The sequence below is a fragment of the Micromys minutus genome (assembly GCF_963924665.1).
Source record: "Micromys minutus genome assembly, chromosome: 6".
Taxonomy (NCBI): Eukaryota; Metazoa; Chordata; class Mammalia; order Rodentia; family Muridae; genus Micromys; species Micromys minutus.
Genome location: NC_137975.1, coordinates 29,957,540 through 29,975,959, shown reverse-complemented (window position 1 = coordinate 29,975,959; position 18,420 = coordinate 29,957,540). Strand labels below are relative to the sequence as shown.

Sequence of the window (18,420 nt, the reverse complement as noted above, 5' to 3'; positions counted from 1 at the left end):
GCCATCCTACTTGGATGAGGGATTTGGTACATCAGGAAGGGCCCGGTGCTGGTCCAGATGCTCTATTATCCACAAATAAAACTGTCTCAGGGTCTACTGTCTGGAGAAGTATTTAGGAAGCACAGTATGGCTCAAAACTAATTCTTCTTTGTGATAGAACTTTACTCCAAATCACCTTCTTTCCCTTCCTGAGCTTACTTATAAAGAAACCACCCTGACACACACTATTGCAACAATCAGGTAATCTGAAAGAAAGTGTTTCCTTTTGAATTTCATTCTTTTCTTTAAAATTAAATTTGAATATTTCAAAGAATTAATCAGAGAAAACAACTAAATGACCACCTTAAGCACTACTTGAGAAGACAAAAAAAAATCCATTATTTTCCTGGTGGTCTTACAGCCATACTTGTTCCTATATATTTCATAGGTTTTAGACATCTGACAATAGATGCACCATGTTGTAGTACTGTTATTTAGCTTAATAAGTAAAACACAAATGCTATCACATCCTCCTAAGAGCTTTTCTCAGCGTAACCAGAGTGCTGTCCACTACTGCTCCAGATGCCACCTCTGTGTCTCTTTTGTGTGACTCTGGACATCAATTGGAATGTATAGGACTATTCTATACTCCAATGTGTAGAGAGAGGTGTGTACACACCCATGAACATACATTTGCAACTTCCAGTAAATAAACAAGTCGTTTATTCATTGCATTACATATTCACAGCTTGCCAAACAAGTGGTCTCTAAAGGTTGGGTAGGTGCTTGGGTGGTGAATGGATGGATGAATAGATGCATCGACTGACAATGTAGTAAAACAAGGACCAAGATGTGATATTCATCTATGGTCACAAGAGGGCATTATGGCTCTCCAAAGTCTAGGGCACATCACCAACACCTGGTGCAAACACAGATATGTTTTATGGATCCACAATATCCCAATCATCCTGAAATTTAACCAAGATACATATTCTCTTCAGAAAATGTGGCCTCATTTGGAACTTGGTGTGAATTATTTGCTCAGTGATCTTGAGGCCTGTGGGACAACTTATATTGTTTCTCCCTTCAGCATATGCTGTATGCATATAAGTATGACCCTAATATCAAGGATATAAATAATCATTTCCCTAGGAGACTGCTCAATGTATCATGTTTTCTGATCATAGAAGAAAACGGCATAGATGGGTAGACAAAAGTGGAGAATATCATACAACTTTAAGGCTCAGAAAATGTCAATTAACTCCTTGTTTAGACACCACTCTCTACTCTGAACTAGAGAGTACCTGGCATGAAGGCTGTTAGGCCTTGACCTAGGGACTGTTTCTAGCATTAGAACTAAGCAAGCAACAAGAGAGGAAGTGGGAGGAGCTTCTTTCCTTACAGTGAAAGCACAGTGAAGACTGGATAGCAAGGTCATGATCAAGAAAACAGCTCCAGAGAGAATCTGTGTATTGCTGAACACTTTTACATTAAGTTTTAGAAAACTTTAAAAATGTAACACTACAAAGAAGTGACTTTAAAGGTGTGTTAACCCAGGAAGGCAGAACATGTTACCAAAAAAATTATGATGCAACTATTATTGCAAAAATGTAATTCTCAAAATGACTTTAATTGTATAAAACTTTTAGAAAAGAGATTTTTAAGTGTTTAGTTCTAGAGTGTTGTATATTAAAATCTATTGTCTGTGTCAAAATGAACAAACTATATTCTCTGCCTTTAAGGAGAAAAGAGATTGTAAGTGTTTTTCCAAGGAAAACTCTTAAGATGAATAACAGCAAAGCTTACTCATTGGTCTGACTTTCTACTTAAGATCTGTGCATTACACTTCACAATACAATCACATCACATTCTGCAGTCTCCAAAACCAGTTTTCCTTTCAAGTGCCCCAAGGACAGAAGAGCAGTAGTGAGTCACTGCCCACCTCGTTCCCAGTGTGAGCAATACTGTTACTACCCTATGGAAACAGTGCAGCAGTGTAATCAATCTAGACAAGTACATACATTGTTCTCAAGATGGCTAGTCACAGAAACTTAATACAACACCTACCATTCCTTTGTATAAAAGGTGGTACATTCAAATAATCATAATCCTTAAATAACTTTGAATAATGTCTTTCATGAAAATTTTAAATAAATGCATTAATTCCAAAGAACTTTGAATTTTTACTAATACTGGCTTTGATATAATGAATCCATCAATGCCAAGTAATTTCTCTCCCTCTCCTCCCGTCTCTTTCTCTCCCCTGCTGTGTGTATGAGTTTGTGGGTGTGTGTGTGTGTGTGTGTGTGTGTGTGTGTGTGTGTGTGTGTGTGCACGCGTGCGCGCGCGTATATACAAATGCCTGATTTGGAGAAAGATCTCAACCAATTTATTTAGAATTAAGCTTTGCCTAGAGATGATTATATGATAAAAACAATCCTTTATTCTCTGATAGCAGAACGACTGCACTGGACTCTAGTTCTTCTGTCGCTCACTAGATAGAATGAAGCTCCTGCTCCGCAGCCGACCCCTTGTGTAGCCTTACGATGTACAAGCCTTGCTATATTCCAGTCTGAGAGAACAAGGAGGCCATTGGCCATTGTTCTGGTTTCTACGGCCTGAATGAACTCAGCTGTGTCTAAAGCCAGCCGGTTCTCAGTTACTTTCACACTATACACACAGTTTTCATGGTTGCTGTGGACTGAAGCTTTGCCTTATAACAGACTCAGAAAAATCCTAGTCTTAGAAGCAACCTCTTTGACATTACTCTGTTTTCGGGTGCTACTAAAAAAAGATGTGAAGGAAAAGGTTGTAACTGGTTAAAGTATGAAAGCTTACCTTGTAAATGGGATTATGGGTAGATTAGAACCCTTGTATAATCTCTGAGCCACAAAATAAAATTATATTTCTTACTTATATATTGTTTATTCTAAATAACTATTAAAAATTTGCAAAACTTAAAAAACTATGCTTGTCAAATCTGACTTTTTATCTTTGGGAAAAATGCTCTGATACATAATGAAGTGCTCTTTAATACTTACAATTAATCTAAAAGTCAAGTTTCTGTGGTTTCTTTAATCTACACTGACCATAAAGGTCTTTTTCCCATGGTGAAATCTGGCACAGGCCAGCTTACCAGCAGTAGTCCAGCAGGTGTGGAGGAAGCACAGGGATGTATATGTGTTGCCAGTACATCGGGTAGAGCAGAGCAGCCGATCCATGGAGACAGGCAGTTAACTAGAATTCACAGAAGGGTAACAGTAATGAGGAGCTGCTGACCCTCTAAACAAAAAGGCATGTTCAGGGTACCAAAGATGAGTGATCATCATACAACAATTTACACAGTGACATAGCTCACACCAGTGTTACCAACTCTACATGTAAAAGTCTGTCTCAAAGATCCCTCTGAAAAACACAAACAGCAAAAGAGGTTTCTTGGGAATCATATGCAGATTGCTATATTCAACTTGAAAACACACTGGGGTCAAATTTTGGACCATAAATAAAATTTGAATTGAAAAAATCAGTGAGTCTCTTAGAAAATATTGTACGAAATGACAATTTGTGCAGCACAGTTTGCGTATCACTCAGATTAATACAACACGATCAAATATGGGAAGAAGAGAGGCTGAAAGCTCCTGAGGGATATCATTAGGGCAAATTGCCAAAGAATGAAACATGAGCCAGTCAGGAGAGTCTGGAAGCCGCACTAATACCAGGGGACTTGAGTGTTCGACAGTTGGAGCTTCAGTAATGTGTGAACTGTGGGCTGTGGTATCAGGAGACTCTGTGCACTGACACACAGAATGTCACTATTGGCCAGCAAGCTGCCCAAGCCTGACAGCTGTACTACAGGAAGCCAAGTATATCATAATTTCACATTTAAACTGCTCATTCCAGATTAACATTTTGTTTCCTAGCTTTATATCACAGCAGCTGCAATTACACTGTTGCTACTTTAGAGATAATTGCCATTTTAATTGTTGTGGTTTGGCAAGCAGTTAATTAAAAGAATTTTAATGCTTAACAAAGGGATACCATTTTTTTCTCCTTAATCCTCATTTAGATTTCTTTCTGTATAGCTTCTATTTTTAAAATTACTACAGCTATAAAGTAGAGTCTTGGTGATTAAGGAGGAGTAAACCAGTGTTCTCGTCCACTGTGCAGTGCTCTCCTAGAGTCCCCATGTCAGGGCTCCAACAAGCCCTTCCAGTTAACTTCAAAGTAAGAATTTAAAACTATGATACCGAACCATATACTTTCCATAAGAAGGTAGGTCCATCTTTTTAAAAGAAGTCAAAATATAAACATAATGACTACATTTAAAACAGTAATACATAGACATAAAGCAATCAAGATCTCACTAACAGCACTGCTCTTCTACATGGAAGTGTAAAATAGCTTTATCCAATAAAATTCAATTATAGTAATGTGATCTCAAATAAAAGTGTTTCCATCTTCAATCACCTTTTCATGTATATTATGTTTCCAGTAAGACTTTTTGTCAATGTTGTATGACAATAATACAGTCAGACTCAGGCGATAATACCAAACTAGAAGCGTTCAAGTGCCTTGCACACAGGCTTTGTTAGTTTCTCACAGTACTCCTTCAATAAACAATATTTTCATTCCTTAATTACAGCAAACACTACACCACTAGGAGGCATTCAAATACTTCAATTAACAGGGACAAACCAAGAATCTGAGCCGATTATAAAGCAGATTAGAGACTGAAAATGAGGCTCAACTACACACTGTCAAATTCTCCAAGAGCTTTCAGATGCTGGTTGTGCATTTTAAGTCTAAGTTAAGAGAGTTTACATCCCTTTAAACAGCATAGTTATGTACTTTGTTCATGCAGAAACAAATTACTTTTGTAACATCTCATTTAAATACTAAAAAGGAAAGCTTTCCTTTCTTATTGGGAAAAGAAATATGAGACAAAATGAAAAGCCTATCTTAGGAGGACTGCCATGACGTGACGGCGAGATCCCACTGAGAGCTTACTGTGCACAGCCGCCCACCCTGCGCTACCCTGCCCACACCCGTGCTCCCTAAGCACAGTATGCGATGCTCACCAACAAGCAATGGCATTATGGCTTCTAAGACCATAAATCTGCGTCACAAATCCCAGCACTGTTCAGCATTGGCAAGTGATACCCTTGATAATCACACCTACTAGTGGAGAACTTGCCTTGGAAACTTTCCAGACAAAAGAACACAGAAGAGGAAAAGGTAAGAAGATAAGACAAGCCCTTCTTAACTCATGTCTGCCTTAAGAAACCCCACTGCATCACTTGAATGAATATACATATTATGGGACATATTTGTCCACTATATATAAACTTCAGACTTACGTAAGTCTATAAGGAACTATATTTCCCCAATGATAGCAATATTCATTTAAAAATTGTTCTCAAGTACTAGACATTCAAGCACAAACTTATGAAGACAGAAGACCAAAGAAGACCCAATATGCACAACTCAACCAACAGTACATAAGAGCTGTAAAATTTTAAAAATTGAACAGTTATTACAGCATTAAGCAGAAGAGAGGACAGCAAAGTTGCAATTAAATAAAAATACAACTGTAAGAAAATAAATGACACTGAGAACCTAAACACACAGGTAGGTTGAATGAAATCTAGCACTCAGTCTGCCAAACATAGAGCTTGGAGACTGGTAAAGCTGTGTGGCCTGTGAACCCTGCTCACATCAGCTGACCTCAAGTGCCTGATCCTTAACAGAAAACGATCACAGTGGATGAGGTATAAGCACTTTTGTCACGGGCCAAAACTATTCTTAGATGACATGAATTACAATATTTCATAGTCTTTTTAAAAATTTTTTAAATTTACATTTCAAATGTTATCTCCTTTCCTGGTTTTCCCTTGAGAACCCCCATCCTATCAACCCCCCTTCTTCTATGAGGGTGCTCCCCCCACCTCCCCACCCTGACATTACACTACAGCTACACTGGGACATCAAGCCTTGGCAGGATCAAGGGCCTCTCCTCTCAATGATGCCTGACAAGGCTATCCTCTGCTACATATGCGGCTGGAGCCATGGGTTTCTCCATGTGTGCTCTTTGGATGGTGATTTACTGAAAGATTCTTATGTGAGCCAGAGGGATCATCATATATATTCTACCAACAAAATATAGACAAAGATTAAGTCTAAGTGTTTTAAAGCCTTCTCCTAGTTATGAAATCAGGAAAATCATAACATTTCTTTACTTACACTGGCAAAAATTTACCTTCTATATGCTACCCCATAAGACAAAGACATAATGCTGGACACCAGAGACCCCGTCTTCACAAAGGGTCTTACAGGTCTTGGGGAAGGCTAACAGTCTGTCTAGCATACTTTGCAAGTTGAACATCCTTATCTAAAATCTCCAAACCCCAAAAGACTCCAAATTCTCTTATTTTTTTAAATGCCAACATGACACCAAGTGGAAAACTGCACATCTGACCTCATGTGGCAGGTTCCAATGAAAAAAATGCATGTGCACTAAAAATACTGTTTAAAAGTACCTTCAGGTTTAATGCTCAAGGAACGCATGAAAGTTGAACAAATTCTGTTTGAATTCAAATGCCATACTCAAATATTTTATAATGTATTTTCAAATATCCCAATGGTCAAAACTCTGGTCCTGCATTATTTCAGGCAAAGAATCATCACTTAGCTGTCGGTTAGAAATGCTATGAGGAAATCTAAAGCGGAGTAAGTGCGGAGTAACAGAGAAGCTTGCAGACAGTGGACTGTCAGGTAACTCGGATGTGACTGAATGGGACCCAAATAAAGTAAGAGAACAGTCTTGTGGACCTGGACAGAACATGCTCTGCACGTGAAAAACAGCAATCCAAATCCTTGGCATAGAACATACGTATTCTCTCCACGGAGCAATGTGGAGGCTGTTTTGGATTAGACAGAGCAGGCAAGAAGATGGTAGAAAATGAGATCTGGGAAGTGCATCAGAGGCTGGGTACGGCAAAGAGTCTTCACATCACTCTTCCATGGTCTTAAAGAGTGGGACTCGTGTAAATACAGCACTAAGACATTAAAATAAACACAATGGAGGAGAGTGAAGGAAGGTGGGTATGCAAGGACATCAGGCAGTGTAACAAGCCAAGGAAGAAGAACGATCCATGTGCTTTACAATTAATGAATCTCTATGTTTCAAGAAAAAACACAACTCAATGGTCTTTCTGTATATTAATACTACCCAAGGTTATTTGTCTGGCTAGCAACAGGGCTAAGAGCCTACACTGCTTTTCTACTAGTTAGCAGTTTCTTTGATCCATCAGTTATTTCTTCAACATTTGAATCAAGTGACTACTATAGAGAAATGTTTGGGGAAATAACAATTTTACATATGGCAAAGGAAGGCTCACAGCAAAATGCACAAACCATACAGTCCTCCCACATCTCCACAGGTGCATAACTGTTGCCACTATCAATATCTTCCAGCAGAATTATACCGTTTACCAGAGAGCCATATGAACACAGTACTTACGCTACAGTTTTCTCCTGGTTCTACACTCTACAGATAAGAACACATTTCCAGTGATTCATACCCACATTGTACTACCCTAAGACATGTATTAAATCATAAACCTACAAAGTATACAATATAATTATAAAGGGAAAACTGCAAATCAATTATGAAAGAAAAAGAATAAATTAATTGGAAAGTTAGCCCATGCACATGAATAGAAACACAATTATCTTCAAGATATAAGCTTTTCCAAATATTGACCTACAGAGTCAATGCAATCAAAACCCCAGAGTGTTGTTCTCTGTACACTGGGTGGAGCTTCAGAAGAGGAGACCTCCAAGCCCATCCTCACAGTGACACACTTCTTCCAACAAGGCCGCAGCTACTCCAAGAAGACCACACCTCTTAATAGTATCATTCCCAGTGGGCCATTCAAAAAGATGAGTGTATGAGGGTCAAACCTATTCAAACTACCACAGTTCCCATCTCATAACTTAATCAGTTTCTAAAAGTAATATTGTCCCACTGACAAGGTCTATGTATAAAATTGGGGGGATCACATTCAGACTGCATAAGACAAACTGATGCCCGATTCCTCAAAACTTTCTACCTCCTTACATCACACTTAAACCTTTGCAAAGTTCTAATCCTGAAATTGTGGGCACTGTGTCAGTTTCTCATACATAGTCAAATGACTACCTTTTTCCGGTTTTCAACCTTTAGATGTTTCTCTGTCTACCAGGAAGTAGACACCACACTGTCATCAAGCAAACATGAACATTACTGGAAGTGGAGCTGGAGCTACAGTGACGACATAACCTGAGTGTTTTCATTTTCTTATTCAACCCATGATTACTGTCACATTCATCTCTGACCAACTACTGGGATGTCTCTAACTGCTGCCACACCATCAAATACACTTCCTCCATGACTGTCTTTTCTCCCTTAATAAACCTACTGCTTCCTGCTTTCCATCTTGAAGCCTGTTCAATAGTAATTTGGGTATATTTTCTTTAGGAACAATTTGCCTTTGAGGTCTAGAGAAGGTATATTACTGTTTATTCTGATACAATATCCCTTAAATCTTTACATCTGTCTTCTCCCCTCACAAGCACTTAGAGGAGCATGGAATTCACATGTGGATAAGACAATTATGCAATTTGTCCTTATTTAAAAGAAAAAACACACACACACAAGTGAATGGAAGAATGATTGTGACTAGAAAGAAACAGAAACTCTTTTTTTCAGATTTATTTATGTTATTTTACTTTAGTTAACACAATTTTATCCTGTATCTTCTTGTTTCCTCTGAATGTCTTTCTCCTCTCATTAGTTACATATAGTAATCGTGTAAAGTAGCTTAGGCATGCTATGAATTCCTTTCAAGAATTCAACTTTTTATGAACTAAAGTAGCTAGAACCATCTTTGCACTCCACAAGAGTGTGCCTTTCCTGTGGCAATAAGTGCAAACACCAGGCTTGCTTTTTATTCCACTGAATTCCACTTGGGCTAGAATGCTGACTGAGCAGGCTTGCCACACTGACCCACTTAGAAAGGCTCTGTGTGTTTGCCTGCTTAGTTTGGGTTTATCCCCTGAGAAGAAGGGTTATGTACCCTGAAATTTTCCTGTTTATAAAGGTACTAAATGATGGCAGAAGACAATGTAGAAAGAATATAAGAGGCAAAGGGAATGGAGGAGACGAAATAAATAAGGCCTTCTAAATCAACACAGCTCAAATGAACTTATGAAGGCTGGAGAAACATGCACAGGGTCTGCATGGGTCTGCATGGGTCTGCACAGGTCCTCTGAGCCTATTTTCTATCACACAGTTTTGTGTTTTTATTGGACTTCTGGATGCAGGACTAAGAAGGCCTCTGATTCCTGTACCCTCTGGACTCTTCTGTCCCTCTGTCTTATCCAACATTCACATGACAGTTTTATCTTACTATATTTTATATTTAAAATATATATCAAATCATCCCATTACAGTGTTAATTAATATGCAAATTATATCTTTAAAGATTTATTTCTTTATTACATGTAAGTACACTGTAACTGTCTTCAGACACACCAGAAAAAGGCATCAGATCTTATTACAGATGGTTGTGAGCCACCGTGTGGTTGTTGGGAATTGAACTGAACTCAAGCTCAAGCTAAGAGCACAAAATGCTCTTAAGCCACTGAGTCATCTCTCCAACCTCCGCAAATTATATTTCTACACATCAAGCCTATCTTAAAAGTGACAGTGAGTGTCACTGAAGTGAATTTAATGTGCCCTTCCCCCTCCTCTAATCTGCATAATGAGAGGTTGTGTGTGAGATATGTATGTGTATGCACAAGCATGTGCAGTGCATGAGTTTGTACAGGATAAAGCAAATATCAAGTGGTTTCTATTGCTCTCCATTCTTAAAAGGAGAGATGTGGATCTCTTCTGATTTTAGCTAACCATTTCAGCAAGAATGTCTGGCCTGTGAGTCACTTGTCTCCTCCCCTTCTGTGTCAGGCTAACAAGTGTGGCCATCACAGCCCTACTTTTACATAGGAACTAGGAATCTAAAATCAGATCTTTATGCTTGGACGAAAGGAACTTCTAGCTCCTGAGCCATCGCCCCAGTTCTGATCAAGTTTCTACTACAATGATAGGCTTTGTTTCGTTGACACCACTACAGAACCACAGGATGTAACATTTCACATCTTCATACAGAGTAACTGACATGACAGTTTTTACAGCATTGTCAAGATGGATCGGTAGGTGCTGGCCTCTAGGACTTAAACCTGAGTGGATCTTCAGAATCTGCATCCAAGAAGGCAAGAACTGACTCCTCCAAGTTTTCATTAACTGTACAGATGCTCTGCACACAGACATGCACAGACAGGCACACAAAATGTAAATGGGTTAATTTTTTTTAATTTTTTGATCAATTTATAAAGAAACAAATACTTTAATTAATACTATCTCTATCTATCTCTAGAAAAATTTGCCACAGGCTAAGTATTTCCTTCAACATAAAGATCTTTCGTTTTGGGGTGTTAACTATTTCAAATTTCCTCGAACTTTATGGCTGTTTGGTTTGATATGGGGTGCTATGGTGAAACACAGAAGAAAATCAGCCCCATTTATGGAGTAAAAGATTTCTGTGAGCTTATACAAGCCATCAGTCCGTCACTGAGATGGCGGGTCGGAAAGCCACACAGAACGATGGAGCACACCGAGAAATGGCTTGCTCAGCTAGCTGTCTTGTACAGCCCAGGACCCTCTGCACAGGGTGGCACTGTCCTCAGGAGACCGAGCACTCCTACGTTAACATGCCAACACACCAAACTCATAGAGGCAATTCCACTGAGACTCTATCAGAAAAAAAAAACAAAAAACAAAAAACAAACAAATAAAACCTGGCAACTGAAGCTAACTAGAAGAGGGAGCTGTTTCTGCACTGGCCGATAAGATTGCTCCAGCCTTATACAATGCCATGAAATCTATTTGCTAAAGAAGTGTTGGCTGCAGCAACTGACTTCAACAAAGAAACTAGAGCAAAGAGGATGTGAACTGGAGCCAGGGGCATCTCTGTGGTAATTCTGGATACTTGTCTCACAATGCAAATGAATGGAAATTTTCAATAACAAGACAACAGTCCCCATGACTAACTTGGAGACTTAAGGAACAAAAGACTGTCATTCATTCTACCAAAAAACCTCAGCCTACTGAGGCTCTGGCTAAGTATAGAAATGAAGATGGGATAGACAAGAAGCCGTGTGTACAAATCACAGCCTCAAGACCAGTTACAGATAAAAACACAGCAATTTAATTTATAGAACAAATGAAAATGGACAGTGAAAACAAAACAGATTTTATTGAGAGCGCATCCTACATACATTTACCTCATACTATACAAAGGCCAAAAGAAAATAAGCCATGTCAGCTCATATCCTGAACAAAAACCAATATGGCAATATAAATTAAGAGAACAAAAAAAAAAAAAAAAAAGAGTTCAAGATGTTTGACATTTTTCATTAACATTTAGATCAGCTTCTTTAAAAATTAAAATTTGTAACAGAAAACACATACACAAACCCACAGTTTAAAAAAAAAAAAAAACAAAGTTTACATGGAAATTGGCCTCTCACACATAAAAACACAATTTATAAGTTAAAAAAAATGTAACTTAATAAAAAAGCTCAAGGACTTCACTGACATTTCAGCATCAGCCTCACAGTGACTATAGGGTGTGCTCAGGAGTTAGAAGGGTGGGAGGAGCTGGAAAGCTAATGTTAGAAAGTATTCAGAATCTTGCAGAGGGAAGACTGAAAACACCTGGGAGAGAGGGAAAGGTGTGATTTCACGTGTTCACTCAAATGTGCTTTTGTTAAAGCCTACTGTGCATGATTACAGTCTGAAGAGTCTGTCTCCTGAGAGCAACCACGTCTGACAAGAGGCCCTGAGCACAGTTCCTCAGGAAGCTGGGAATACACTTGGCCCAAGACCCACCTATTGCACTCTTGGAAATATACTCAAAGTACACTCCGTCCTATAACAGGGACAACTGCTCAACCGTATATATTGCTGCTCTATTCATAGTAGCTAGAAAAACAGCCTAAATGTTTATCAAGAGATGAATGGAAAGAAAATGTACACTTACACTATGTAATGTTGCTCAGATATTATAAAAATTAAATCATGAAATTCTCAGGTAAATGATTGGAACTAGAAATCATTCTGAATGAGGTATCCCAAACCCAAAAAGACAAATATGGTGTATATATATGCTTAGTGGATATTATTTATTATGTATTTAATAAACAAGCACAATTCATAACAACAGAAATTAGGTATAAAATAAGGAAAGGGGAGGAGGCACATAGATCTCTCTGAATGAAAGAAAAGAGAGAGAGATAGAGAGGAGAAACTAGAATGTGAGCATCCGTGGGGAGGAGGAGGAATAGGCAGATGAGGGAAGGAATGGTGAAGACAGCTAAAACACTAAAACTAAGGGCAACATGAGAGGTAGTCTGAAAACCTAACAGAAGCTTTGTAAAATATATACATATCTGAAGGCAAGCTAAACAAAACTGCCAAATTATAGGGGATATAGGGCCCAAGTGGACATTTATAGTCACCAAATGAAGCTCCCTGTACCAGGATTAGGATGCATCTGAGTTACCAGCCAAACAGGTCCCATAAAAACCCCCAGGTTGTTGCCAAGGCTATGAGTTTGGCTCTCCGAAAACTGACAGCAAGGCCGTTTTTGCTGAAGACAACATACACAGCACTCACTGAATACTGGAAGTGGTGGTACAGGAAGCTGCTGCACAACTTAAAAGGAGAAAAGTAGGCATGAGCACAGCTCCAAACCCTGGCCCTGGCCTACAGAAGGTAACCTTACAGCAGGAGGTGCTGGCACCACAGTGGCAAAGCCTGTGGGAATAACCACCCAGTGTCTCCTGACTTAAGGCCCACTCTGAGAGATGGAACCCATCCAGACACTGCTCAGGCGGTGAAGACCCTGAGTAGAGATAGTCCAAGGACCTAGGGGAAAGCAAACCCTGCTAATCTACAATGCGGGGAGCCCCACTGTAGGAGCTGGTAGAATCTGCATGGTAACTGAATGCACGACTGACAGGACTTGGCTGTCACATGAAACCTCCTGCTGTATGAAGTGAAGAATGTGTGCTTTCAAAAGACAGAGGCAGCTAAACTCAGCCACTAAAAGGTGCACACAAACCTCCCTGGGAAACAAACTCTGAGAAAGGGAAATAGAGGTGCTGGCTTTTTTTTTTTCAAACATCCCCTCCTCCTCCTCCTTTTCCTCCTCCTGCTCCTCCACTACCATCAGCAGCAGCAGCAACAGGACCGCCACCATCCTGCACACATGCTTCCTACAGTAATTTCACAAGGGCCTCATCACAGCCATTTCCACTCAGTCACAGTCACAAAGTTCTGATGGAAATACACTGTTCAAAGACAGCATACATATGTCAAATAATACACTGGTCAGCAGAGTTATTACTCCGGAGTTTCATAGTTATTCAGATTATAGGGATTTTAGGATAAGAAAATCCTAGATACACAGCACTCACTGCACTTCTCTGCTGCAGTCTGAAAAACAGGCCAAAAGCACTTCATAATTTCAATCAGGAAGCAAAGCTGGGTACAGTCTGTTCTCTCAACAACTGCTCAGTCTTAATCTCCAGACAAGGACACTGCTTGAAGTTTCAGTTAAATGAAGATATACAAGTCTCCACTAAGAGAAGAAAAATGAATATATACAATGCAGATAATGATGTTAAAATGCTCTGGACTCTTGGTCAAAGCCTACCAAAACCACTATATAATCGCTGATTTTCTGATCACAAGATGTTTTTCTACACATGCCCTTGGTGGAATTAATGAGAAGGTGAGAGAGAAGCATATGCTTGCATGCCTGGGGGCAGCAATAACAAAGAACGTACACTTTAGTCACACAATTCCAGCACTCACAGCATACCACTCATTCTAAATATTCCAGAAATAGTACACATATATAATCAAATGTCTGTAAATGGTGCAGATATATCATTATGAGGATAACAGTTACCAACAATATGTTGGTCAAAATAGTGCTAACATTTAGACATGTGCTTTAAAGAGATGCATTGTTTTTACCTGCATCTACAAACCATAAATGTACACCCTAGTTAACATATTACTGACAGGATGATGAGAAAGAGCTCCTGTCAGATGCTGGCCAGCTGGGTGTTTGAGACAAAATGCACAGCCCCAGCTGACTAGTTAGAGGAAGTCTGGTGAGGTACAATTACAGAGGCATATGACAAGGCTGCACGCCTGACTGATTTGAGAACCCATGACATGGCTTTAAACAGCAGTCCCCCCGATCTACAGTCACAAAACAGCAATAAGTCAACTGATACAACCGTGTAGTATCATGATTTATTTCTCTGCTTTGAATATATGAGACCATAAAATGATGTTGCGCTAGTCTGCTAGGACTCACTCTGGCTTAAAACATTAGGCCTGCCTACAGCATGCATAAAATCAACAAGCTTGTGTGGGACTTCCAGAAACTAGTCTGTGTACTTAGCAATATATACACCAAATAATACAAGCAAAAACCGATGGAGTCCTAACTCATTACACTTAAGCACATAAAAATATAGTAATACTAACACTACCCCCTCACTCCCACAAATGGGAAAGGGTTCATTAAAAGTTCTGAAACATAAAGGAATTGATAACTGGTTCAGATAACTTAAAACTAATTACAATGTTTATACCTTTATGTAAACTATCCCTTAACTACAAAAAGAATATAAAGAATATCATCTTCAAATTAGCTGATTCACTACCACCAGACACCAGTGACAATCCCCAGCAAGTTCCAAGGCTGCTGTCGATTTTAACTGTGAAAATTATGATGGACAAAGAATAATAGCTAAAGGAAAAAAGTAACAATAAAATTAAGAATGTTTAGCGTGTATTCATTCATAACAGTAGCTCAAATGCATACTACAGCTGTACGAAGTAATCAGGATTGTAAAACACAGTTTCATGCATTAATGTCGAGCATGACAAAGTGTCTGTGATATATGAAAATACAAAAACATAAAAAGCTTAGAGCCAAGGCAATTATTATTCTTCCTTTGTGTGTTTAGTGATTTCACTAAACTTTTTTAAAAATAGTTTTCCTCTAAGTTTATGTTATAAGATCTCGACTTTACAAGTCACTCTGCATTTAATTTATAGCACTTGCATTTATTCAGACTGTATAGAAAACTGTTCAAGGTAGTAAAGCCCCTTCCCATCCATAATAAGAATGGTGAAGAGATGATAAAAGCAAGTCTGAATTATGTTTATCAGCCCTGTTACCCCAGAAATTAAACCAAAAGAAAACTATAACTTCGAGATTGCCATAAATTCGTGGATGGCCATAAACAGTTGATACTAGGCCCACCTTGAACATGGGAAATAATTCTGTTAAAATCTTTTTAGAATAATGAATCCAGAGCACTAAAATGTTACACTGATAACCATGAACATGTGCATCATGGAAACAGAAGAGTAGTCATTTCCGACTGGTGTCACTCCTGCTCTCAACAGCCAACCAAGTGCATTAAGATGGCTGCTCCTTTCACTTCAAGGAGAGGTTACCCCATCATTAAGAGAGGATTATATATTTAAAACCAAGAAAGATACCAGTATTTTTCAAAACCCTGGATTCAGATTTACTCCTGTGTTTTCCTAAGCAGCTGTCATATTTCTCCCAAAGAGCTCACTCCCAGCTTTGCCCCAGTCTGTTTGAATTCTACCTCAGAGACATATTCTACCCACACACACTTTGTACAAAACACAAACTTGCCATTCGCCTCCAGCATGTACTTATTTTATTTTTATAATGTGACACACATTCCACACGACGTAATCGATGATTTTTTTTTACTCAGCTGTTTATATATCTCATCCCAGTTTAATATGTGCACACAAACTGCTAAATTTATATTGGCTAGGACCCTGTCAGGCACAAAACCACTATAGACATGATTTACTTCTTGAAACTACAAGACAGCTTGTATGATAGTCTTTGTCACCATGAAAATAATTCCCATCAGAAATATCCTTAAAATCTTGAAATTATTATGTATGGATAGTAAGGAGGAGCAGGAAGGCAAGGAAAAGAATGGTCCCACATGAGGGGCCAACCGGGAATGGCATGGTGAGAATCAGTCAGACTGGTTCCTCAGCAGCTCTTACAGGAAACAGGAACTGGGGTCATTTAGTGGTATTTATATCCTGATGCCATCTCCTCATATCTACGTAAATTATTTTCAATATGAACATAATTACAACTTAAAAGATAATAATATTATTTACTCAATAGCTCAAGTTTGCATGAGCTTGACTCAAGGGTGGCAGGTGTAGCTCAATACAAAGAATGACCACCTGCTTTGTTTCACACTTTGGATCCTCAGTAGCTTTTAGGTTTGGAAGTGAGGATTTAACTTCTTTGAAAATGTTTTGGTTCTTTGTTTTGCTTTTTTTTTTATTTTAAGATATATAAAGTTTGCCTTCATATCTGCATAAACCATGTGTATGCCTTGGGCCCATAAAGGGCATCAAATCCCCTGAAATTGATGTTACAAACCACTGTGAGCCATCATGTGGGTGCTGGGACCAAGCTCTGCAAGAAAACCAAGTACTATTAAAATCAACCACAACCCATCTCTCCAGCCCAAGAAAATACCTCCTAATTAAACATTAACTTGACAACCTGGAAGAATCATAGAACCTCATGTAGTCTAAAATTCTAAAAGAAGAATTTTATTTCTATTATAGAATAAAACATTGAGGGTAATTTTAATTTGTATAAAATAAATGTATGAAGAAACAAAATATTTAATAATGATTTTAATATATTATAGTTTATTCAAATAGCTTGATTATACAGATTCTGAATTTGAAAATACTTAAATTTTATATTTAATGAAGAAAAATACGAACTGAAAATACGAATACTAGCAAAATACTTTTGAATCCTCTTCTATAGCCTAAGAAAAGCCCTTGTATTCCTGCTTTTCTCACAGTAATGAAGAGCTTCCAGTAGAACATCAGACTGAGTGCCATAAAACCTGTGATTGATAAAAATGCTACTTTGACTTTTAAGTTATTACCAGCCTGAAGAGCTCCTCCAAACCAGAACTATTATAGGATCCCCTCCTAAGCCCCTCGACACGACACAGATGCATCTGCTATTACCTGGTTAGGATAGCAGCTATTATCATGGCTCGTAGTGTCTTTCAATAGCTCCGATGGAAAAAGCTACAAGTGAATAATAAAGATCTCATAATAGCTCTTAAGAGTTCGCCACCTGATCAAGGCACTAAAATGAACTCCAGAGAGTTTAAAAGGGAGAAAAAAACACCTTCTTCTGATAAGGAAAAATAATTAACCTGACTTAATGCATCTGAGAAGCCTTCTATAAATCAAACCTTTATATTTCAAGAGCCAGATTAAAACCACATATTAACAATATGTAGATATTGTCTTTAAGTACACCGAGCACAGTTCTAAATCTGCCGATGTGTTCAGGTCTTTTTGTGAAGCACTCAACATGAGTTAGTTAAAGGAGCCAGTGTGAAGGACTTACAGTGCTTAATTTGCTCGCGGTAATAATGATGCGCCTCTCATGCAGCATGCTGGCGTACAGTCGAAGCATGTTGTTCACATCCACAGCAACAAAGTACTCTGTCAGGTTTCTCTGCACAGGCAAAAAGAACTGTCTGAGCAACTGAATACAAGAGAGAACATTTTACATACTTACCAGTCTTTAAGTTCAAAAGATGGTATTATTAGAAAGCATTTAAAAATACTTCAATCTAATACTAGTCTGATATCATAAGCATGGTACATTCTACTATCATTTAAAATATTACCTATTCTATACAAATATTTCTCAAGGGATGGTCACAGAATCCCACACACATCCCAGTTTTCCTCCCCACACTGCAATCTCCTCAGCTCAGCTGAAACCTGAGGAACCATCACCTTTAGAGCCTGTAGCCAAGGATCCCAGTTTTAACCAACTACTCCTGGTGGTTCACACACACACCGATGTCTGTGAAACTGCTACTCGGGAAGACTGCACTTGAGTTACTTCATTTTTACCATTCCCTCTCGGGTACCAAAGGTACCTAATGGAGACAGAGGATTGGTACACAGTCCTTTGCTTCATTATTAAAGAAAATATGTATGTTTTACACCCAGTCTTCCTTTTACGACCGAAAACAAATATAAGGTTGTGATATTCTAACTTGATTCCTGAAGCTAATACACCTGTTAGATTCCACCTGTCAGACTCCCACTACAAAACAAACTGCAACAAAACAAAAGAACAGGGAACAAAAGGAAGGGAGGGAGGGAGGGAGGGAGGGAGGTAAGGAGGAAGGAAG

At 38.6% G+C, this 18,420-nt stretch overlaps 1 protein-coding gene across 3 annotated transcripts in view; it reads right to left on the bottom strand.

The window, feature by feature from the left end:
* DENND1B (DENN domain containing 1B) overlaps window positions 1–18,420 on the bottom strand; it is a 213,453-nt gene that overhangs the window by 104,938 nt on the left and 90,095 nt on the right. For all 3 annotated transcript variants that reach the window (XR_013975047.1, XM_080917652.1, XM_080917653.1), the window contains 2 exons: window positions 17,619–17,729; window positions 3,116–3,216 (listed from right to left, as the gene is read on the bottom strand). Coding sequence is in view for 2 of the 3 variants with exons in the window: in XM_080917652.1 (XP_080773778.1) it covers window positions 3,116–3,216; window positions 17,619–17,729 (212 nt within the window). In the remaining variant the exon portion in view is untranslated. The remainder of the gene's footprint in view (window positions 1–3,115; window positions 3,217–17,618; window positions 17,730–18,420) is intronic.